Below are 24,416 nucleotides of genomic sequence, written 5' to 3'. Positions count from 1 at the left end.
TCTACAAACCAATAAAAACATGACAACTGGTTTTATGGATCCAGACAGCAGCTCTTCCTGTGTAATAGTTAAACCAAGGCATTTACAACCTTGAAATGATAATTTGCAAAGAAAATGTATGCACTCCAGGAAATAGAAAATTAAATTCAGCGAATATAAATTCTGCAAGTCTGAAATAGATAACAATCTGATCTTTTTTTTTGAACACAACATAAAAGGGGTTTATTTTTAGAGTGCAACTTGATGTACATCAAATCTGGTAGTGGAAAATTATTTGTAGCTTAATCAGAAGCATTTCTGTAATTGGTTTGTTCAATTAAGAGTGAAGTCCTCGTGTCCAAGGTTTTTGGATAGTATGACTTAACTATACAATTTAGGCTTAAAAGTACAAAGCAGACATTTGGGAAAAACTGATTTCATCCAAGAAATGTATTTAAATTCTACCATCCCAAATTAAAATGGAAAGATAAAGATTTCACCCTTCCCCACAGGACTAGAATCTATTAACGTCTCACTTGCTCATGAGCTGAAAAAACACTCCTGCTGCAAAGTAATCAAATCTATTTTTACGCAGAAATTAGGAGGCCCCCCCATGCACCTCTACCCTGAGATGTACAATAGCATCTCCCCCTGCAATGCGTTACAGAATTGTGCTGGATTAATTTGCACCACAAAAAGTGTCAGTTTTTAAAAAGGACTCTGTTGGCCTAACCTTCTTACCTTTTGCACATCTGACAATTCAGCCTATCCTTTTGGGAGTCTTGATGGCAGATTTTGCCACAGAGTGGACAGGAGAAACTCTGGTCTTGTTGCTGATAACAAGTAGCACAAAGCGAACAGTTGTGGTGCCAATGAGTGCTGGTCCGCGTGCCGCAGTCAACACATACCCTACAATTCTGAAGTAAAATAGCGACCATTAAACATAAGTAAAATGGTAAAAAAAATCAATAACCAAAGCAAACCAAGCTAACAAGGTGATTTACAAATAAAACAGAAACTAGAAAAACTGGAAATCTGAAACAAATGTTGCAAATTAAGTACAAAAAGCAGTCAACATCTGGAGAGCAAAGTTTTTTTTAACAGATGCTGTCACGTTATATTATTTTTAGCCATTCCTGCTAATGAGTTATGCAACTTCAGGTATCATCTTTCATTTGGCAATGTAATGTACAAAACATTTCTGATGAATTCCCACATGCACAGAAGTCAGAATATGGCAGCAAGTGATCTTTTACCGTTGTGAACCACATAGCTCCTAATGGTAAATTTATTATCTTGTGAACAGAAGAATTCTCGGATTCGTTCCAGATTACATTAGAGGTGGAACAATCACATCCGAGGAATGTAAAGATAGGCAAGTCAAATCTTAGAAATGGACTATAACTTAAGCCAGTGAGAGAAATAGTTGGGAACGTTGTTCATCCAAGAACCTATGGTGGACTAAAGTCCAACGGTAGCAGAAAATCTGGACAATATTGGAAGAGAACATGCATTGAAGAAACACTTCAGTCTATCCATCTTATCCTAACAGCTTAGATCATTCCAACCTGCTAACAAGGTGGAATTAGTTTATTGTCTGTTATGGGCCATGTTTGCTGTGCTAATTGCAGTCTGTTAATAAAACTAGGTACAGAGTTTGAAGATTTGATAAATAATTAACCAATCCATGCAAATTTTATGGAGGATTATGAGGTCAATATTAGTGTTCACATAATCATTGCTTAAAAAGTGACGTTTTGAGTTTGAAACCCAATTCAGGCATCAAATGCACAGTGTCAAGACACAGATTACAAAAAAAAATACAGCACTGGAGCAAGCCCTTCGGCTCAATGGTCTGTGCTGAACATGATGTCCAAATCAAACTGCTGCTTGATGATTTCCCTTCATTCCCTTAATATTCATGAGTCAAATATTAAGGGGGCAGTGTGTAATTGTTAGAGTTCCATACGATCCAATTTCATTGACTCTCATGGGTCAGACTGATATTTGGCATCACTTTACCAAAATTATAACCAATTTTGTGATGCAGACTTAACCCAAGTCAAAAGCTAATAAAGTTTTACTTGTAAGCATGCTTCAAGACCTATTGCTGACAGGAGGCACATTTCAGAGGGCTTATATGGGGAACTGCAGGCACAAACTCACATTGCTTCTGGGGACAAGGCTCGCTGGTGTGATGCTGCAGTGATTGACAGGTGCTCCTGTGTTTGCAACACATGCCAAAAACTATTACTGAAGCACTGTACCTGAAAATTGGAGGAAAAAATAACACTGACAGAGACACGAGCAGGAGACAATGAAAGGAAGGCCAGTTCAGGCTAAAGATATACCTACAGCACATAATGTTAGCCAGTCTGAAGATTTCAACATCCAAGATTAAATGTAGGATACAATTATTTCATGAACTAAGCAAAATTCCTTATATCACTGTTTTCTTTACTGAACATACATACTGTACAAACCTTACAGCAAGAGAAAGAATCCTATATTTTGAAAGGGGTAATTGTTTGGTGCTTCATTTTGAAACGAGTTAAACTAGTTTAATCACAATACTAGAGAAAGAGCTCCAAACCAATAATAAAAAACACTAAATTAGCATTCGTACCTAGTATCTTGAGCAATGTTGAAGACATTTATTTCCTTGCCAATACAGGTACAAGATTTTTTTAGAAAATTAAAAAGTTAAAAAACAACTCTAAGCATCAAGAGTAAATAATTAATGAAAAAATAAACCTCAGCTTGCATTTTAAATATCTAGAGAATGACTAAGAGGATGAATTTAAACTACTTTGTTGTCCAAAGAATAAAGTAGATCAGGTTAGCTTATGTAAAAGTTGTCCTTGTGTACCAACTTTATTTGCAGAACTGTTGCCGTTGTAATATTTTGAATGCCCATTTTCCACCATAAATGTTCTTCTTGGTTATCATTTTTCTTTGACTCAATTCTTTCATGCTTGACCATCAAACGATATTATAGCTAAACTCAAATTTCAGAATCCAGTCTGGTCTTGATTGCAAGTTTAGACTCTGTTTCAGTGTCAGACCCTTTCAGCAATTTATCTTTTTCAAATTTGAATATGCCTGAAGTTGAAACATACTTTTTTTTTCTTTTGCAATGCTTGAATTTGAAAGATTGCTCCTTTCATGCATGGAATGGCGCAGCACAGAATAAGGTCCTTCAGCCCACAATATCTCTGCAGGCCAGGATGCCAATTCAAACCCATCCCGTCTGCCTGCACATGGTCCATTCCCCTCCTTTCACCACTTGTTTATATGCCTATCTAGATGACTCTTAAATGTAATGACTGTATGTGCTTCCACCAGCTATCCAGTCACCCACCAGCTTGGTTTGAAAAAAACTTCCAACAATTGTGGAAATACCACTCTCAGAAGATGAACTGCATATAATGAATGAAGCTGCAAAGGTAAAATGAAGCCATGCAAAGATTAGTCATGAATTGGAAAAGAATACCAAGCTACCATCAAATTGCTGCAGAGTCCACTGATTTTAAATAGCTGAGCCCAGCATGAATGCAGATGGTCAACTTCGTAATCAAAATAGTTAACAAGAGGTGCCTTGCCTTTAAAATTGAAGGCAGGAGACTGCTACTGAAGATGTTCAAATATTGTTAAATCTTCAGATGGGACAAGAAGAAATCAGAAGGTTGAGAAGATGTACATATGTCAAAGTTTGGTGGAAGGGGTGGGAGTGAAACAAGAAATGCAGGTCTTTTTTCACCCAGTCCACATGGAAAAGAAAAAAATCTGGTAGAGAAACTTAGTGGGTCAAACAGCATCGGTGTGAGAAAAATAATTTTAATGGTTTGGCTCAGAACCCATCACCAAAGACCAAGAAGGGTTCTGACTCGAAACATTCACAATTTGATTTCTCCCACAAATACTCCTAAATTCCCTGAGCACCTCCAGCTGATTGTTTCTTTTTGCTCTAAACACCAACAGATGCAGTCTCTCGTGCATCTCACGGGGGGGGGGGGGGGGGGGGGGGCCAAATTTTCAAAATTTATTGGGTCTTTTGTCCTATATATAGCCTGAAATTGAGTTATACAATGTAGAAAAACATCTTTCAGCCTACAATATTCCTGATGACCAACAAGCATCTGCGACCTCTATGCACCCATTTTCCAACATTTGGCACACAGCCTTTTTGTGAGATGCTCTGCCTCCATCCCCTCTCGGTCAGTGCATTACAGATTTCAACCGTAGTCTGGGTGAAAAATTGTTTTCTCAGATCACCTCTAAATCTCCTACTCTAACTTAAACCTCCCTCAAGTTTTATACACTTTTGCTATGGAAAAATGTTTCTGATCACCTCCCCTACCTGTGGCCTTCATAGTTTTGTGTGTCTCTATTAGGTCACTCCTCAGCTCCAAACAAAACAAACGCAGCCTATCCAATCTCTCCCCATAACTGGCAATATCCTGGTGAATCTCCTTTGCGCCTCTCCAGTGTAATCCTATTTTTCCTAGAGTGTGGCAACCAAAATAGCAAACATCACTGTGGCCTAATCAATAAAGTTGTATCGTAGCCTCCATGCATTTATATTTCACGTCCTAGCTACTGAAGGCAAGTATATGCTTTCTGAGCCACCATATTTACCTCCGTGGCTACATAAAAGACCCTTCGGCCCTCGATGTTGTGCAGACCTATATATTCCTACCAAACCAAAAGTATAACACAAAAGTCTGTAGACACCGTGGTTGAAGTAAAAACACAATGTTGGAGAAAAAGGTGAAGGGCTCAAGCCCGAAGCATCAGTTATGCATTTTTATCTTTGCTATACAGTATAAAGAACATTGTTTGACCTGCAGAATTTCTCCGGTACTGTGTTTTTAAAGCAAAACTAAATCCTACCTCGTTACTCTCTATGTGCATTCACCTCTTAAATGACCCTAAAGTTTCATCACTCTGGCAAGGCATTCCAGGCACCCACAACTCTCTGATGTCTCACATAAACCTTCCTGCCCTTAGAGATCTATAAACTAGAATGTCTGGATCCCCATGTTCGTCAATAAGACGAACATGTCTATTTTCCATTCAAAAATTATCACCACAAATGTATCAGGATTAAACTCCACCTGCCATTTACCAACTCATCAACATCAATAAGATCAGAACGCGAGCCCTCAGTTAGTCTCATGATTAGCAACAATGTAGTTAAAACCGTATAATAAATGTTAGATGAGGAGAGAGGCAAGACTTGGTTAAATTCCTCCCGGGGAAGAGTGGGCAGGCAATCATTTGGACCCCAAGATAAAAAGGAACAGGTAATTTTGGGAAGAAATCCTTTTGTACAAGAATAAACAAATTATAATGACATTCTAAAACATGGGTTAATCAAATTTCATGTTTGGTTCAACATTAACAAACCAAATGGTAAAGAAATGTAACAGGTTGAAATCACTCACTTTACACCTCCAGCCATTTGTAGGTATTGACTCCATTGCTGGCTGGAGACAAAATGTATGATAGCCTTTGTCACATATGTCACAGACCAACATTTTGCTGTCATCACCCGGACGCCTGAAAGGACAGAAAATTGAAATCATTTTTTGTAAAAATAAAATCGAACCATATACTATTTCACAGAGTATAGCAAACTCTGGTCATGATAAACCACATTGGTAGTGAGGTAGGCCAAACCAAGTAGTCTGAAGACCTTACCAAGATCAGAAAATTTGTTTTGAGTTTCATACGTCTCTTATGCTGCTGGAGATATTGGAAATGGAACTACTCTTTCCATCCGCTGATAGCCTGATGCCAAGTCTGTTTCGTTTTTGTACTTGGACAATTAGGTGAGAAGTGTTTTGCAGATCAAAGACTTTGATTGGATTTTCTATATTACATGACTTGAAGCTCCAAACGGCAGCATAGAGGGCCAGACTCCACTGCACTGATGTTCTAATGTAATACTCCAAAGACATTGACTGAAGTAGGGACAGTGAAAGTGGAATTAGATTCAATTTTGATGTTTCAGAGGGCCTGCAGAAAATTTTACATTGGCAGGATTATGTGGGGAATTGGCAGGAAAGATCTAAAGATGAAGAGGGAATGAGATTATCTGGATTGTTCTTGCTTAGAGTCAGATTGGTCTAGATTGGCCAAAAGCCTCCTACCCTCCTGTAATCTTTGTTGTTTGGTAATATGCTATCCGATTATTAGTAAAGGATAAGAAACCATAATATATCTGAAATAATCCATAATGTATTATTTAGCCCTCAAAGATTAGATTTGTCTTTACTGAAAATGAATTTCATAAATATATAGCTCTAAAATATGAACAAATCAAAGTTACAGCAATATTAAACATTTTCACCTGAACTCTATGGTAAATGCGCTACAGTGAACCACACTTATTAAAATAAAAGTACTACATTAATACTGAGAAATAGCAGACACCAAACAATTATTTTGGATTGGTCTTCAAGGGAGAAGATAGTAAATAAATTCCAGTAATAGGTAATAGTGGAGCTACAGGGAGAGAGGAATGTTAAACCTTCTCTATTGTTGAGAAAAAAATATTTATGAAAACCAGTGGACTAAAGGCTGACAAGTTCCCAGGACCTGACTGTCCAAATCCAAAGGTCCTAAAGTAGTTGGTGGCAGATGTAGAGTATAACTGCAAATGGCGAGCTATAATTAAAAAAGGAAACTGAAACCTTGGGCAGTTAGTCTAATATCTGTCATTAAAGTTCTGAAATCCATCATTAAGGAGGCAAGAATTTTGTATGACAATCAATCTGAGACCACATGTTTTTATGAGGGAAAATTTGCTAAAATTCCATGAAGGTAGAACTAACAGGGTGGATTGGGGAGAACTAGCAGATGGAAGGTTTTTGCATTTCCACTTTCAGGGAAATATGTTCATGTAACTATTCTCAGATCCCGTGTTCTACCACACTCCTCGGTGCCCTACCATTTACTGCCTATGTCCTTTCCTGGTTTGTCCTTCCAAAATGCAACATCTCACACTTGTCTGCATTAAATTCCATCTTGTCATTTTTCATCAGCTGGTCCAGATCTCCCTGCAAGCTTTGAAAGCCTTTCTCATTGTCCACAATGCCACAAATCGTGTGTCATCCACAAATTTGCATTTCCAGAAGATATTAAATAAGATACCACGTGAAAGACTATTGTACAAGAGCACAGAGTTTGCAACAGGCTAAGTAACAAAAAACTCTTAGAATTAATGCGTCATTTTCAGATTAGCAATCAGTAATTAGTGATTACAGGGATTAGGGTTGAGACCTTAACTATTTATAATCAACACTTTATGACTTAGATGAAAGGTCCTGCAGCATGGTGGGTTAGTGAGCTGGAGGAGGACACAAAGGAGATAGAGTTGTGTAAAATGAGTGAACAGATGGAGTAAAATTTGAGAAATTATCCGCTTTGGAAGAATAAAAAAAACGCACATTATTATTTATGTCGAATGTGATTACAAAATATTACAGAGATATTGGGGTTCCTAGTACAGAAAACCCACAAAGTTAGCATGTAACTACTGGAAGAAATGGTGTTCTATATTGCAAGGATATGGAGTACAAACACGAAGAATATCAGGTGCAACTTTTATACTGGTGAGATCACACCTGGAGTACTGCCAATAGGTTTGGTTTCCATATTTAAGATAGGAGGTAGTGTAGAAAAGGTTGATTTCTGAGGGAAAGTGATTGATGCATCAAGAAAGGGTAAGAAGGATGGGCCCGTACGTATTGGATTATTAAAAGAGGTGATTTTATTGAAACATAATTTGTCACGGAAAGTCACAGTTCAGATGCCAATGACATTTTCCTCATGGAGGCATTAAGAAATAGGGGAATTGTTTCAGAAAAGGAGTCATGCATTTCAAACAGAGATAAGAAAATAATTTCTTCTCTCAATAGGGTCACAAATCTTTGGAATTCTCTATTCCAGAGAGCAGTAAAGATGGACTCATTCAATACAATCAACACTATGACTGGCAGACCTTGACATTACAAGTGAATCAAATGATATGGGAAATGGATGTTGAGACTGTGATTGGATCAGCTATGATGATAACGAATGGAAGAGCAGGCTGGAAGACCGGAATGACTGACCTACTCCTGTTTACTGCTCATGTCACTAAAGTGACAGAAAAACTAAATTTAGTTATCACACAAAAATGCCAGATACCTAACAATGCATTCACAACACAGATCTTAATTTATATGAAGCTTAAAAAATGAATATTAAAGAGACTAAAAACTTAAATAAACCTATACTGTATTTCTTTCTCCACACAAAATTAAAAATATTGTACTTAAAAAGCAAGGATTTCAGCAAGATGGATTTCACGCTAGGCTGAGAAAAACAATTTACATTTCATTAAACTTGGAGCATTCTATCTAAGCAAAACTAACGGGCTGGCTTGTTCCAAATTTTATTTCAATTATCAAAATTTATTGTGTGATTCACGTTGCAATGAAATAAATACTATTTTATTCATCAAAAACTATCCCTGCATAAAATGAAATCTTAAACATGGGATTTACCTGCAGGTCTGGCAGATTTTGCATTCTGGACACTGCCACCCAGCCCGTTTCAAAGGGGTCACTGTTATGTCTAGGCATGCTCCATGGTAATGTTGTCCACAGCTAGTGCAGAAAAGCTGATCTAAAAGTTCCCCTGGGCTATCACACACAGCACAATTTGATTCTTCCTTGGCTGAAGAAAAAAAAAGATGAGTAAAGATTATTCAAGTACCATTTGAAGACAAAATATGCCACAATAACTGGTCATGGTCAAATCTCCAGAGATAAATTCCATGACTTTATTTGAAAGCTTTTCAATTGTGGCAACAAAATCAGAACTCAATAGGTGATATTAGAAAAGTAAGCCTGCAGCTGGTTTTCAACTTTAGTTGGCCACCTTTTAGGATTTTAAGCATTGGTTTCCAAGTGACACAATGTACCAACGCAAAATGACCTTGACAATATAAAAAAGCAATTTTATTTTGGTAGCATTTGCTTTGGAATGAATGGTGTGGCATTTGTGAAATGTTACAATCAACCTCATTTTCTACAAGAAGGGAATACCAGTTGAATTTCCATTCTCTGTTTCCTGATTCACCAACATTTCTTGGAAGACTGTGTGTTGAATTTGATCCATTTCTCTTAGATGCTATTTAAGAATAAGAAATCAAAGCAAAAGCAACCTGTGTCTGGATCTCACTCTGCCATTGAATAAGATCATGGCGGATCCATAAGCAACTTTGTAATTTTCCTTCCTGCATGCATTTTCTTTTCACTTTCCTTTCTCATTCCCAACATCGAATCAACTTCCCAAATAGTACAACTATGGAGTTTCGGCCCAGACTTTATCACTCAAGTCTTAAATAGGGCAGAATCATTGAAGCACTGCTACATTCAGAAGCTGATCGTCTAATGCAATGTGGGTGAAGCCCTGAAGGCAACTGTTACTGGCAAAAAAATTAATTCAGGATGCCAACCTTAACAGAACAATAAATAGTACCTCCAACATTCAGTCTGAATTAGTGAATAGCGGTTCTCAAAAGCTAGATTTACAGGTGTTCTCAGACATTTATGGCCCTCAAGTTTATGGGACACCCTCCCTGTGAAGGAGTCAAGCTTAGTTGGTTTCTTCCATATTTCTCTCTACTGACGGCTTAAAAATATATTATTTCAATCTGTGGTTCCCCCCTCCACTTAAATGTGCTGTGGCCTCCCAGGGTGGCTCTATGGCCCCCGTGAGAATGGCTGAGCGAGAACATAAAACATCATCGTTAAGCTTTAAGTAGGCCTATTACCAAAATTACCTGCAGCACGGTCAGTAGCTTTTCAGGAAGGGGAGAATAAAGTATCATGAATTGGTAAAAGACACAGGTGACAGCACAGGCAAAGCCCAAGTGCTCCAATTGATCCCAAGTGGTAATTCAATCATTTTCAGGAATAGAAAAACATTACTTGCAGTTTGTTGTGGCAGAATTACCACACGTGGGCATTTGTTTGCAGGCCAAAAAATATGGGGAAAGGAAATAATTGCCCGGTTCCCAGAAACACACGGCCTTGTCAATGTTTTTGTACTTGGAATGTACAGGTCGTCCTCAAAAAGTAGTAAATATATCACGTTAACAGAAAATAATTTTCTCGATTAAAATATCATTATTTCGCTGAAGTAGGTTTTTACTGTTTGGAAAAACGTTACATTGGAAGCAAACTTAGAATCTGGTCACACTCACATCTTTCAGGAGCCTGATCAATGTGCTCTGGGCAGAGGAGAGTAAGAGTTCTCATATCCTGAAAAGTGCCAGCTGCAGCTGCACATGGATGGTGATATAGCTGATTGCAACTCACTTCTGAGCATTTGATGGTGGCTCCAAGGTGCTTACAGTATGCACAACGCTGAAAAATAAAGATAGGTTCAAGTAATAACACTTTTTAAAAATGCAATCCAGAGTGGTGTATTTGCACCCAAGATTCAACTATAGCTCACAATAGTTTCCAAACCATGTTGGCAGAATAAAATAAAATCTGATCAGTTCCAAAGGTAGAAAATGTGAATTCACTTGTAAACTCCATCAGTCTGTCAACTGCAAGCCCGATTAAAAGCGACTGCTATAGGCAAGGGCAATGCCAGGTAACAAACCAAAAAAATTTTTTGCTTTGACTATTAAATATAAAATGATGATCCCATAAACATGTCAATCATGTGCGCCAGATACTAAAGGAAAATATTAGATATCACTTCCCTGCAACTCTGCCAACATTTCCCAACGTGACTGTCATCACGACTTCGACATGAGCACCAATTCATTCACTGCAGTCAGCTGTTTACAGTTGTTTTGCTTTTTACTTAGTTGAATTTAAAGTTTGTTTTGTCATATTATACCTAGTATGGTGAGAAAGGCTCTTCAGTGAGCAGCCTAACAGATTATCTCCGACATCGCACTGCCCTTCCAGTTTACAGAGTACAGCTTTCCAGTGAAAAGGCAATATGAGAGCACTGATGGCTGCTGGGAACAAATAGACTTTAAGCTTGATGTTGGTTGCTTCCATAACTTGAGTCTTGTCTCCAATGGGAAGCCTGAACTAAGAACTCACAACCCGTCTTCAAAATGGGGTTTTTCCACAAGTTTGCCAGCTTGTCCTGTTCTAGTCCCAGCTGCTGCTGCTGAACTATAGAACTGAATTCTCTCTCTCTCACTCAGAGAAAACCAACAGCAAGCTGCATTCTGATAGACTGCAGCACCAGACCCAACCTTCCAATTCCATTCATCTGTTGCTTTCTAAAACAATAATCCATTACTCCACAGCATGTTTGATTAGCATCTATTTGTGAAGTCCTTATAGGCATTCTTCAAAGTTTTTGCAAAGGTACTTGGAGCCTGGACTGTCCAGCTTGAGCAGAGCTCTGGCATTTTAAATTAGATCTGTTTTGTGAAGTGTTTGTATCTTTGTGTGATCTAACTAAAAACCCTACAATCTATCTTCTAAAAGCATATCTAAAATATGCAATATAAAATATACAATATATATCATAATCGGTCACAGTAAATCAAATACAATTTTCATCCCATAATGCTGTTTCTGCTCAATCTTTTTACTCTAAGATATTCTTTTATTATAACCATCAATATCAATCGTCTAATGAACAAACAAAGAATAGTTTATTCAAAATAAACAGCTGAATGGGAGGGATGAGGTTGCTTGGTGTCCTCCTATCTCATGATGAAATACACAGGGGTGGCACATTTCTCAATAACCGAATATTAAACTAATTAATTTTGTACTCTCCATCTGTGTTTCCGATCCTTCCTTTGCCTCCACAAGAACAGTGGGGTGGTCATTTATACTAGTACAATCAGGGACAAATGCACATGCCACATGAATATTGGCAAGGTTTGGCTTATCCCTCATCCTGCTTCAATTATTATCTGTTGCAGACCCTGGCAATCAGCACTCAGCCAATTCATTTAGTGCTAGCATTAGCAAGTCATGTTGATACTACCTAGTTCCAGAATAATACAACTTTCCTATTATAGTTCCCATGGATTGGAGGGTAACAAATGCAACTTCAGCCTGATTAACAATTACTGAAGGCCATGAACATGGGGTACAGGTCAGGGAACCCTACCCTATTCAAGAAATCCAGGTGCAACCTACGCAAGGCCACCAGGAATGCCAAAAAGCTACATCGAAGCAGACTTGAGTGAACTTTGCGGACACCAGGCGCTTGTGACAAGGCATGTACAGGTTACAAAGTAAAATTGGGCAGAATAACAAACAACACCACTCCCCTCCCTACACAAGCTCAATGCTTTTTATGTTTGCTTTGAGCAATAGGCTGGTGAGCTATTGGCATGCACCTCTTCTACCTCATGTATACCTGCACTCACGTTCATTATTACATACATTAAGTTCCAAGATTTTTTTGCCTATTTTATTTAACAATTTTTAAACAACAGTAAATACATTTCTTTCAATAAAAAAAACTTTCAAAAATCTTATACACACACACACACATAAACGAAAACCCCCCTCCCTCTCCCCTCCCCAATCCCACAAAAAGAGGAAGAAAATATGAAGGAGAAAAGAGACAAAAATGGAGAATGCCAAGAGAGTAAACTATATAATGTAAAGTTTGATGTAAAGTAATGATGCTCGAGGTTACCAAAAGATGGGGTCTTCAGAGAGTCTATTAAACATTAATACCCACATTTTGCAAATATGGGCACCATATTTTCTAAATACCTGATATTTATTTTGTTAATTATAAAGAATCTTTCTGAGTGGAATACAGCTACGAAGCTCTGCATGCCATCTCTCCATCCCTAAATCTATGCCTGATTCCCAATAGCTATACACTCCCTAGAAGCTGGTAGAGCAATTTTACAAATTCAATTTAATACATAGTTAATTTCAATTTAGATCTTATAGTCCTAATATTACTCAACAAAAATAACATCAGATCCTGTGGAAACTTAATCCCCATTAATTGTTCTAAAAATTTTCCAACTTCCAACCAAAAATGTTTAACTTTAGGACGCGCCCAAGTCGAATGCAGAAATGATCCAATGTCTTGACCACATCAAAAACATAATCTGTTAATATAGAGTTCAATTTTTTTACTTTTTGAGGAGTTAAGTATAACTGATGCATAAAATTGTATTGAGCCAACCTATTCCTAACATTAATAATTCTTGTCATATTATCTCTACATAATTGCATCCAATTTTTCTCATCTATTTGTCTATCAAATCCACTTCCTATCTTAATCTCAATTTAGGTACCCTATTTTAAGGGCTTTCTTTTGAAATAAATTATACATTACAGAGATAAATTTATTTACGTTACCGTTACGCATCAATAATTACAATTCAATCTGGATAGGTAATGTCAAAGTAGGACCTATCTTATCAGTCAAAACAGCCTCAACTTGAAAACAGAAAAAAGTATTATTTGACACATTACATTTATCCTTCATTCATTTGAAGGTAATAAATCTTTCAGCTTCAAAATAATCTTCTATTCTCTGAACACCCACCCGCATCCAACTCCCCAGAAACTGATTATCCATAGAAAATGGAATGTGTATTTTGACATAAAGGCATTTTTCATGAAATTAAACCTTTCACACCTACTTCATAATCAATTTTATTCCCTAATTCAATCAAATGTTTCAAAACAGGTGTATCTCTACTTCCTACTAATAATTTTGAATTCCATTTGTAAATAAAACCCTGAATATTAATTTCTCCTATTTTACTAAGTTCTATATTAACCAGAGCAGAAATTTTGTTTACACCATTCTTCCTTTCCATAAAAACTTTCTAACACTCATATTCAAGACTTTTTTTTAAATGTTGAGGAATTGGGATAGGAATCAACTGAAAAAAGTATTGAAGTCCAGGAAAAATATTCATCTTGATACAATTTACTCTACCACCTCAAGTTATAGGTAGATTATTCCACCCATTCAAATCCTCTTTAATTTTTATTAAGTAATGGTAAATAGTTCAATTTATATAAATTATTTAATCATTAAAATTCCAGCATCTGGCCACTTAAATTGAGTGGCTTTTTTTACATTGAGGATCACCACCCATAACTAAGGGCAAAATTTAACTTTTTATCTCAATTAATCTTAAACTCAGATACTCCACCATATTCTTCCAAACTTGTATGCATTTGACACAGCAAATTTGTGGGGTCCATCAAATAAACCAGAACATCAGCAGCAAACACATTTATTTTATATTCTTCTTGATTAACCTTTATAACCTTAATCTTAAAATACTTACTTACTAATTGTGCTAAAGGCTCTATTGCCAAAATAAACAAAGCTGACGATAAAGGACATCCCTGTCTACTTGATCTAGTTAATTTAAAAGAAGTAAAATTTGTCTATTAATCACCACCCTGCAGACAGATTTTTATATAAAGTTTTAACCCAATTTATAAATGTCGGTCCAAAGCCAACTCTTCCAATACTTTATACAAAAAATTCCATTGTAGCCTATCAAAAGCCTTATCTGCAACTATTGCTACTGCCACAGATAAGTCTCCCCTTTTCTGAGTGAAATGAATTAAACCAATGGTTCTCAGCCTTTTTCTTTCCACTCACATACCACTTTAAGTATTCCCTATTCCATAGATGCTCTAGGATTAGTAAGGAATTGCTTAAGGTGGTATATGGGTGGAAGAAAAAGTTTGAAAACCACTGTTTTGATTGTACCTAATTGACTCATTACATGCATGGTTTCATAACTCCAAAGGAAATGGGACAAAGACAATTTTTCCCAAGCAAAATATTTCAGTAACAATTGGGTCTCAAGCAGAGATTCTCAACCTTCCCTTCCCACTCGCATACAACCTTAAGCAATCCTTCACTAATTACAGAGCACCAATAGCATAGGGAATACTTAAAGTGGGATGTGAGTAGAAAGAAAAAGGTTGAGATCCACCAAATTAAACTAATCAATCTAGCAACATTATCAGCAGATTGTCGCTTTTTAACAAACCCTGTTTGACCCACATGATTTAAATTTGTTAAGTATTTAGCTAATCTATTCGCTAAGATTTTAGCGATATTTTTATAATCTTCATTCAATAATGCTATAGATCTATAAGATGGAGACTTTAACGGATCTCTTTTTTTTGGTATAACTATAATAATTGCATTTGAAAAAGATTCTAGTAAGGAATGGGATTCAGCTGCTTGCTTCAACACATCCATAAGGGGGGTATTAAAAAGTACTTAAATTTCTTGAAAAATTCAGGTGGAAAACCATCCTCCCCCAGTGAGTGACTTACCACTCTGCAACAAACTTAATACCTCACTGACTTCTCTGTCCATAAAGGGAACATCTAAATCTCTTTGGTCCTGATAATTTAAACTAGATATATTTAATTGAGATTTTAAAAATTCTCAATTTTAGTCTCATGGACTGAAATCTATATAAATTAAAATGAAAATCTTTAAATGAATCAGTAATTTCTTGAGGTTTATAAGTAATCTTCTTAGTTATTTTTTAAAGCATTAATTGTTCTAGAAGTTTGTTCCTTTTTCAACTGTCAAGCTAGAACTTTATGAGCCCTTTCTCCTAATTCATAATATCTTTGTTTAGTTTTCCCAATTAATTTTTCTGTTCTATATTATTATACTGAAGTTTTTTGTTATTAGATTCTTCCTTTTCTCATCAGAAGCCTTTCTTTGTAAATCCTTTTCCAAACCTTCTATTTCCTTTTCCAATTGGTCAACCTCTTTCATACAATCTTTCTTAATTTTTGCTGTATAACTTATCTGACCTCATAAATATGGTTTCAAAGCATCCCAAAGAACAAATTTATTGTCCATTAAATTCAAATTTATTTCTAAAAAATCTTGAATCTGTTTCCATATAAAATCACAAAATCCTTTCTCTTCAGCAATGTAGAGTTAAATCTCCACCTATAAACCCATTTTTCTTTCTCAGGGACCAAACATGACATCAAAAGTGGAGAGTGATCAGATGGAATCCTAGGCTTATACTGTGTAAGCATAATTCTTCCTTGCAATTGCGCTGATATTAAAAATAAATCTATTCTCGAATAAGAATTTTGGCTGTGTAAATAAATATAGTCCCTTTCCTTTGGATTTAATCTCCTCCAAAAAGCTATCAAGTTCAAATTTTTCATATAAACTCAAAATTATCTTTGCCACTTTTGCTTTTACAACCGACCTTACCAACTTATCCAGTAACAGATCAAGACAACAATTAAAGTACCCTCCTATCAAAATCTTCTTATGAACTTCAGCTAAATGTATAAAAGTATCATGTGTAGTGCTGGACACAGCCAAGAACGATTCAGCGGGGCTGGTTCGCCATGTCAGAGTGCGCTGCCACTCATGAATAAAATCTTCATCATCTACATTTGGTGCATAAATACTCAGAAGTGTCCACATTTCAGAATAAATTTGACAATAAATCAAAACAGGATCTCCTCAGGATCAGCAACCACCTTTTGAATTGTAACAGGTAAAGCCTTCTTAATCAATATCGCAACTCCGCTTGCTTTAGAGTGACATGTTGAGGCTACCACTTGACTTACCTAATCTCTTTTTACCCTGAGCCATTTCTAAATTTTCTTGCGCCAAAGGCCACTTTTTGTAACCTATCTTTAAATTCAGAAACATAATCCAGCAAGTTTAACTGCACATCCTCATTAACCCACTGTTCTTTAATAAACATTAAAGGTCCTCTAACCTGATGTCCAAACACAATTTCAAAAGGGCTGGAACCTAATGAATCCTGCCCAGCCTCCCTTGCTGCAAATAACAATAAATGAATACCTTCATCCCAATCTTTTCCATTCTCCAGATGATAAATCCTCATCATATTTTTAAAGAGTAGAATAAAATCTTTCCAAAGCTCCCTCAGTTTCAGGGTGGTACGCAGGTGAGGTGATCTGTTTTATTCCCAACTCATAAATCAATTTCTGAAACAACCCAGACATAAAGTTAGATCCTTGATCACTCTGGATCTCTTTAGGTAATCCAAAAACTATGAAAAATCTTTCCAGAGCCATTACCACCATTTTGGTTTTAATGTTCCTTAATGGTATAGCCTCTGGAAATCTCGATGCTGTACACATAATTGTTAATAAGTACTGATTCCCAGACATAGCTTTAGTCAGGCGACCTATAGCTTTGCACATGTGCGATTGATCTTGAAGAAGCTGCAGATCAATTGTTCTCTTCTTCTCTGGCTCCCCAAAGAGCTGGTCCAGTGTCACGTGTACACGGGTCCTTGATTCGACCGAGGAGGAAGAACTTGAGCTCGAGGCTCCAACATCAAGGTAGGCCGGGTTTCTTCCGATTTTTTCACCTCCTTAGCAGCAATTTTTTTAATTATCTGTGGCTTCCCATTTTGAAAAAATTTCAGGCAGGTTCCTAAAGCTTAATAACTTACAAAATTTGAAAATAAAAAAGTTTTAAAGTCGATTATTAATTAGTTCTCCCGGGAGAGGCATACCTTCATGTTTCTCACTTATGCCATCATGGCACGCTCCCCGCTATTACGCTACGCCCCCCCCCCCCAAAAAAAAATTCCTAAGATTGAACACACAGGAAGTGACTGTCCGGATGTACCCACCTACTTCATTAGGCCATTATCATTTCAGTGCCAAAGAAATTAGTGGTAGACCTAAAAAGACAATCACCTGATGGCTGTGGCATACACCATCGTGAAGGACATACTTTGAGATGTTGGCTGTGGCTCAGAATAACTCCAGCCACCCTTGATTCATTCCAATCCACATACCATCAATTAGGGGAGTACGGTTAGCGTAACACTGTTACAGTGCCAGTAATTGGAACAGGGTTTGAATCCCACTCTGTTTGTAAGGAGTTCGTAAGTGCTCCCTGTGTCAGCATGGGTTTCCTCCCTCTGTTCAAAGTGTACCAGGGGTGAAGGTCAAGCGGATGTAATCGGGGGGACACGGGCTCATGAGTCAAAGGGGCCTGTTACCAAGCTGTGTATGTCTAAATTTAAAAATTAAAAAGATGGCAGATGCCATCTCCTTGGCTCTACGCATAGCCTCTGAATATCAGGACAACGACACATATGTTCGAGTATGTGTGCGTGTTCATATGTCAGATGACTATTTTATCGATTTATAGCCCTGCTTTCGATACAAAAGTACCAAACAAACTCATCTTCAATGTTTGTAACCCTGGACTCGGCATCCCCTCTGGAACTGAATACACGACTTCCCATTCTGCACTCGTATCAGTGAGGACTGGTTACAGTACCTCCTCCACGATCATCTTCATTTATAGGGCCACAAGGCTGTGAATAAGCCCTCTTCTATATTCTCTGTATCCCCATGGCAAACACCATTCCAGCCCATCAATTTGCAGATAATACCACCATCATAGGCAGAATCTCTAACATTGATGAGTTGGAGTACAAAAGGAGAGAGGAAAACTGGTGGCTTGATTCCAAGATCACAACCTTTCCCACAATATCTGCAGGACCAAGGAGCTGGCTATTGATTTCTGGAAAAGGAGTGGAGATCGCTTCTCAATTCACATCTTTAGTTCCTAGGTGCAAACGTCTCCACTGACTTGTCATGGTGCATCACACATTGTTGCAATACCTTCTATTTCCTACAGATGTGTAATGGAAAGTGTGCTGATTGGCTGCATCAAAGCCTGGTATGGCGGCGTCAATACCTCTGAGCTGCAAGCCCTGCAGAAGGTAGTGGATATAGCCCAGTACATCACGGACAAATCTCTTCCCACCATTGAGAAAATTTAAATGGAACAATGCCATCGGGGAGTAGCAGCAATCATCAAGGATCCAAACTACCCTGGACTGCTCTGTTCTCACTGCTGCCGTAAGGAAAGAGGTATAGCCACAGTCTCTAACCACCAGGTTCAGGAACAGTTGCCACCCCTCCACCATCAGACTCCTGAACCACACACTTAATCAGATCCTCCAAGATAGTGACTCCTAAGAACTTAATTTGTTCACCCTCTCCACCTCTGATCTGTTGCCACTTTAGGCGAACTGGAACGCCATATGTCTGTTGCTACGATAGGCGAACCAGAACAGATCCACGTCGCTGCTCACAAAGCTTAGCAGCACAAGTTATAATTCTTCACTTTATAAACACTCATAGATGTGTCCATTTTGCCTCACTGACATTAATTTTTCCACCTTGCTTTCAGTAGAGCAAGTGACTTTGGGAGATCAGCAGATTTTTTTGCCCTTTTGGTTTTATCTGTGTGTTAGTGTATATCATAGCTACATCAAGCAGGAAATATTTCTGTAATGTATCACAGAGATCCTTCTGTGTATCAATGCTTTTAAGAGCCCTACCCTTTACTGTAGACATTCACCTTACATTTGACCTCCCAAAGTCCAAAACTTCATACTTGTGCAGATTAAATGCCATCTGCCATTTCTCTACAAAATGAGGATTTATAAAATGAAAATTTACAACTCATGTTGCTGTGATCTGCAAAGGTGCAACACATCCTCAAGAACAGATTTGCATTTGGGAAAAATAGAGTGCCAACCGTATAAATTTTTTTTGGCGTATTATGTATTTATCTTCATGACTGTGACAACATCCTGCTGGTTTATTAAACTGCTGAGTGGTTGGATGATCTATTGCTTGTGCCCCTACATAAAAGTGTATCAAATAATTTAATGCAAATAAAGTTACAGTATATTTCGATAATTAATCTGTGACAAAAACTACCATGAAAGCATACTCATGAAGAACTTAATGTTTTGCATACAAAATATTAACCACAGAGTAGGTTTCTCAGATACAAAAAAATGGAAATATATACTGTACCTTCATAAGAAAACTATTTTCCTTACAGGGTGGGACTGATAAATTAATATACTATGGTAAACACAATTACACATTATTATATATTATCCATAGTACGGTTATGGATAAATATGTCTTTAAAAGAGATAGATTGTGGGGGTTTAGTGTAGGTCACTTCACAGAGTAACACTTCACAAAAGACATCTCTTTTAAAATACAACAGCTTTGCAGAGGCTCCAGTTGGCTTTGCAGAAGCAATGAAGAAGGCCGATCGATTGTGTATGGGCAATAAAGTCCAGGCTCAGAAGTACTGATAAGATCTTTCAAAGATTGGGTTTGGAGCCTTGTTTTTTGGTTTTTACACGCAGAGGGAGGAAAAAAACAAACAGGATTCTACTCAGAGAGAGGTCAGTTCCTACAGTAGCAGTTGAGGCTGCAAAATGGAAAGCTGGCAGGCTTGTTGAAAAACCCATTTTGAAGACAGGTTGTGAGTTCTAGAGTTCAGCCTGCTCAAAACCCTTGTAGTCCTTACAAGAGGAAATGGCTGACTAGAGTGTTTCTCCTGAAATATGGGAAACAAGAGAAACTCTGTGGTGACCTGGAAGAGAAGGTTATCATTTGGAAAACCCATGATGGAGCAAGGCAATGAAGTGGACTGAATGGAGGAAATCAGTTTGTGTGTGTCCAATGAGCAACAAATTTCTCACTGAAACCAACAAGAATCTTTCTGAGCAGTAACCCTTTAACTTTAAATACCAGAGCCTGGTTAAGATTCATAAATGTTCATTTCGGTGCATATTATGAGAATTGCCTGATATCGACCAGTGAACTTGGAGAAGTGAGAAGTGAATGATTGGACTGTGAAACAAAGAACTTTCTGCCTAACCCCCAAATAGCCCAAGGGTGTATGAAACAAACCCCTGTACCATTTGTTCCTACAAACTCTCCATGCAATGCGAATAGCACATTTTGAACCCAACTGATTTATTGTCACGTAGCTGGAAGCCATCACCTTTTCATTTGCTTCCTTACTTGCATCTCACAACAGAACATTACTAACAATGTGCAACACAGTAAAAAAACCCACTAAAGAATGATATGGGCAATAGAGGCAGATTTGTCCTTGAATGAAATTTGTCCTGAAGTATTTCTCATCTCTGCACAATAACTGCAAATATATAGTCTACCCTGCCTGTGTTGATTTTCTGAAAATGCATATTCCACCCTCTTAAATACTGACCTAATTCCCATTCAAAATCTACTTTCACCACTCTTCCAGGGAATACATTCACATCAAAACAAATGAGTGTTTGATTAATTCTCAGCTCACTTCCAACTTTCAAAGAGCATGGTGAAACTGTTCTCTGATTGATCATTCTACAGATGGAAATTTTACCATTATCATAACCTCTCAAAACACCACTATGAAATCCTACTTTCATCATTTCTGTCAGAATGTAGGAACAATACCACATAGTACAGGCCCAATGTTTGCCAACCTATATAAACCTGCTCCATGATCAATCTAACCCTACCCTCCATCACAGTCCATTTTTCATCCATCCACATGCCATTTAAATGCTTCTATTATATCAGCCTCTACCACTACACCTGGGCAGTGCTTTACAAGTACCAGCTGGTCTTCTTGTAAAATAAAAATTACCTTTAACATCTCCTTTAAAATTTTCCTCCAATCACTTCAAACAGATGTCCTCTGGTATTGCCCTTTGCTGCCCTGTGGAGAGAAAACTGGTGGCTGTCTACTCTATGTATGCCCCTCAATCTTATATACCATAATTAACTTGCTTCTCATCTTCCGTTACTCCAAGGTGAAAAGCCCTAGCTCACTGAACCTTCTCCAATCCAGGCACCTTCCTAAAGCTAACACATCCTTCCAATAATTAAACTAGAATTGAACACAATACACAATACTTTAAGACTATTTGTTCTGCAAACAAATCCAACATTTTTAACCTCTCCAGAAAATCACACACGCTTGATACATTTCAGTATTCTCCACTGAACAGTTGCCTTAATTTCATTTCAATCATCTGAAGAAACTGTGCTACAGATGATACCTAATCAAGGATACACATGAAGGACGTTAAAATATTGGCCATTCCTGTAATTTATAATCCTTCACCATTCACCAAACCAAAGTATTAATTAAAAATTAACCAAATATAATTTATTAACCCTTCCACACTCAGGTTTCAAAAGAATTACTACTCAAACTAGGTAGAGGAAGCATGCATCTCTTTTTTGTTGATATTTTAAAATGCCAAGATTTGCTTTATTATTTATTGAGTTGAATTATTTTCTATGATCTAACATCTGGTCTTTGATGGCAAAGAGACTGCTGCCCCAATTATACACCAAGTTACTTATCTCAGCTGGAATGGGAATGACAACTTTGAATGGGTAACAACAGCAACTGAATAGGAAATAGAATGGAAAAGAGCAGAGAGCTTGGACATCAAGAAATAATAAATTCCTCCGTTTTAAATGATCCTCCCCTTGTAGGGACACATTCAGAACTCTCTCAGTAGTGAAAACATTCAATTCTCCTTGGGATCTTACATATTTGAATTAAGTAAAATGCTCACCATTTTAACTTTCATAAATCAAAGTAGTACAAGGAGGAAAATTTGTTTAACACCTTAAAATTTTGAAGCTCCAGAAACATGATACATCCTAACTTACGCACCCAAACACTCACATGCAGCAGGTACAGGAAAATTCCCATCATCTGGAATTCAATCAACAGGAAACTCAAATAACTAGCAAAAACACGAAGAAAAAAATAAATAAATTGATCGATCACACGGATACGACTTGGTGGTTTGACCCCAAGGGGGACCGCTGAGACTTCGTTGGACACTTGCAGGTTTGCCCCGCTGAACTAGTAATACCCCTCAATGCGTGTGCATTTTTTTCACTATTGCGACTTCTATAGAGGTGAGCTGGGTTAGCAGCGCGAGGAAATTGCGCTGAGAGCCTGACCAGGAAACTTGTGTGGAGGTGAGTCGGGTTATCACAGCGAGATAGGTGCACAGAGGGCCCAACCAGGACACTTGTGAGCAGGTGAGTTGAATTGCCAGCTCAAGGAAGGTGCATCGAGGGCCTGACTTGTGTGTGGGGTGAGCCAGGTTGCCTTGGTGCAGGTGGGAGCAAACATTCAGCCAGCGGAGCACACTTGCAGCAGCTGTTTGAGTAAAGTTTCAATAAAGTTGCCTTGGAATAAAATGGTGGCACCCAGGATGAAGAGCAGGCCGAGGGGGCTATTCTCCCAAAATGTCTCCCTATTGCTGCCTAGTAAGAGCCTTTATTTTTATTAGTATTAAGTTTATTAGCAAGGGAGTGGGGGTTAATTATGATGGCAGCATTGTTAGCGCAATAGTTAGCACGCTGTTACAGCGCTGAGACCAGGGTTCAAATTATTTTGTTACGGGAATTATCTGATTAAACTGGATCTTACATAATTAAGGGCTACAATATTGGTTTTTTTTTCAAAATTATTTTAAATTTTGCACTGTCTTCTGTCTTTTAAATGGCGTGTTCTTAATGCAGGTGTGTAAGTTAGGCATTGGAAGAGAGAGTCTCAATCAACCGGAAAATTGGCATTTCTGGCATCTGCGATCTCCATAGGTGAAAGATAATGGGGATTTTATTGTAGTTTAATTATTAGAACTATTCCCTCCCCTTCGTGATAGAAAGCAGGGCTATTTTAGAACAACTGCTGCAGCTGTTCCAAGGTTATAATTCAGTAAAATTGTTTATTTTTACTTCTTCCTGGTTTTGACTTACCTTTGTATTCCCTGAGAGAACAGCTTTGTCGACATTCATCAGTATCTGTTCCTTCTGACACACTCCAGAAGACCATGCTGCACAACAATGATGGACCCAACAGTGGCCTGTTAACAGATTAAGGTATATGAAAAATAATGACAGAACATTTGGAATAATTCATTTCTTGAACAAACTCAATTCCCAAAATACTGTTAAACTACCTTTTTGCAGATCTAATTTCTGATCTAGAAATAGAATCCAGAAGTTAACAAATATATCCAGGTCTGTAGCCGACCAATACAAAAAAACACACACACACACACAGTGTGACAGGTTAAGATCACTCCTTTATTAGGGCCGGAAAGGCTACTTTTATACTTTTCAAGTTCCCGCCACTTTTGCTGATTGACTGAGTCATCCATATGAATAACAACAGCGGGCGGGAACAGCCTTTCTTCCCCAGCCTGTTTCTGCTGAGTTAGCTGGGCAGCTTGATCAACGCCAGTTTGTTGTCCTGGGAGTCACTTTAGCGATCTCTGTCCACATCTGCTGCCGCACGATGTGCCAGCCCGATCTCCGCAATTGAGGGCCGCCACATGATCCCCCTCCCCAGAACCAGTGTTACAGTCTATAGTGTCCATAGGTATAGTCCCCAAAGTCTTTTGTGGTCTGCCTCTGTGTCGGGTGTTGGTGTCTCCACAAGTTCTGCTGGGGATGTGTGGGCAGGCTTGAGTCTATCTATAGTGAAGACCTTTGGCTCACCAGCGATGTCCAGCTCGAAGGTTGTTCCGGATGACT

The 24,416-nt window shown here is 37.9% G+C and overlaps 1 protein-coding gene across 19 annotated transcripts in view; it reads right to left on the bottom strand.

Annotated features, from left to right (window-relative positions):
• The window catches only part of kmt2ca (lysine (K)-specific methyltransferase 2Ca), a 495,715-nt gene that overhangs the window by 244,930 nt on the left and 226,369 nt on the right, over positions 1–24,416 (bottom strand). For all 19 annotated transcript variants that reach the window (XM_069914823.1, XM_069914812.1, XM_069914813.1 and 16 more), the window contains 5 exons: positions 23,637–23,743; positions 10,241–10,403; positions 8,535–8,706; positions 5,427–5,541; positions 721–896 (listed from right to left, as the gene is read on the bottom strand). In XM_069914823.1, coding sequence (XP_069770924.1) covers positions 721–896; positions 5,427–5,541; positions 8,535–8,706; positions 10,241–10,403; positions 23,637–23,743 — 733 coding nt within the window. The remainder of the gene's footprint in view (positions 1–720; positions 897–5,426; positions 5,542–8,534; positions 8,707–10,240; positions 10,404–23,636; positions 23,744–24,416) is intronic.

Source organism: Narcine bancroftii, chromosome 1 (genome assembly GCF_036971445.1).
Source record: "Narcine bancroftii isolate sNarBan1 chromosome 1, sNarBan1.hap1, whole genome shotgun sequence".
NCBI lineage: Eukaryota > Metazoa > Chordata > Chondrichthyes > Torpediniformes > Narcinidae > Narcine > Narcine bancroftii.
The sequence above is the reverse complement of the archived record's forward strand: the minus strand, read 5'-3'. Positions and strand labels throughout refer to the sequence as shown.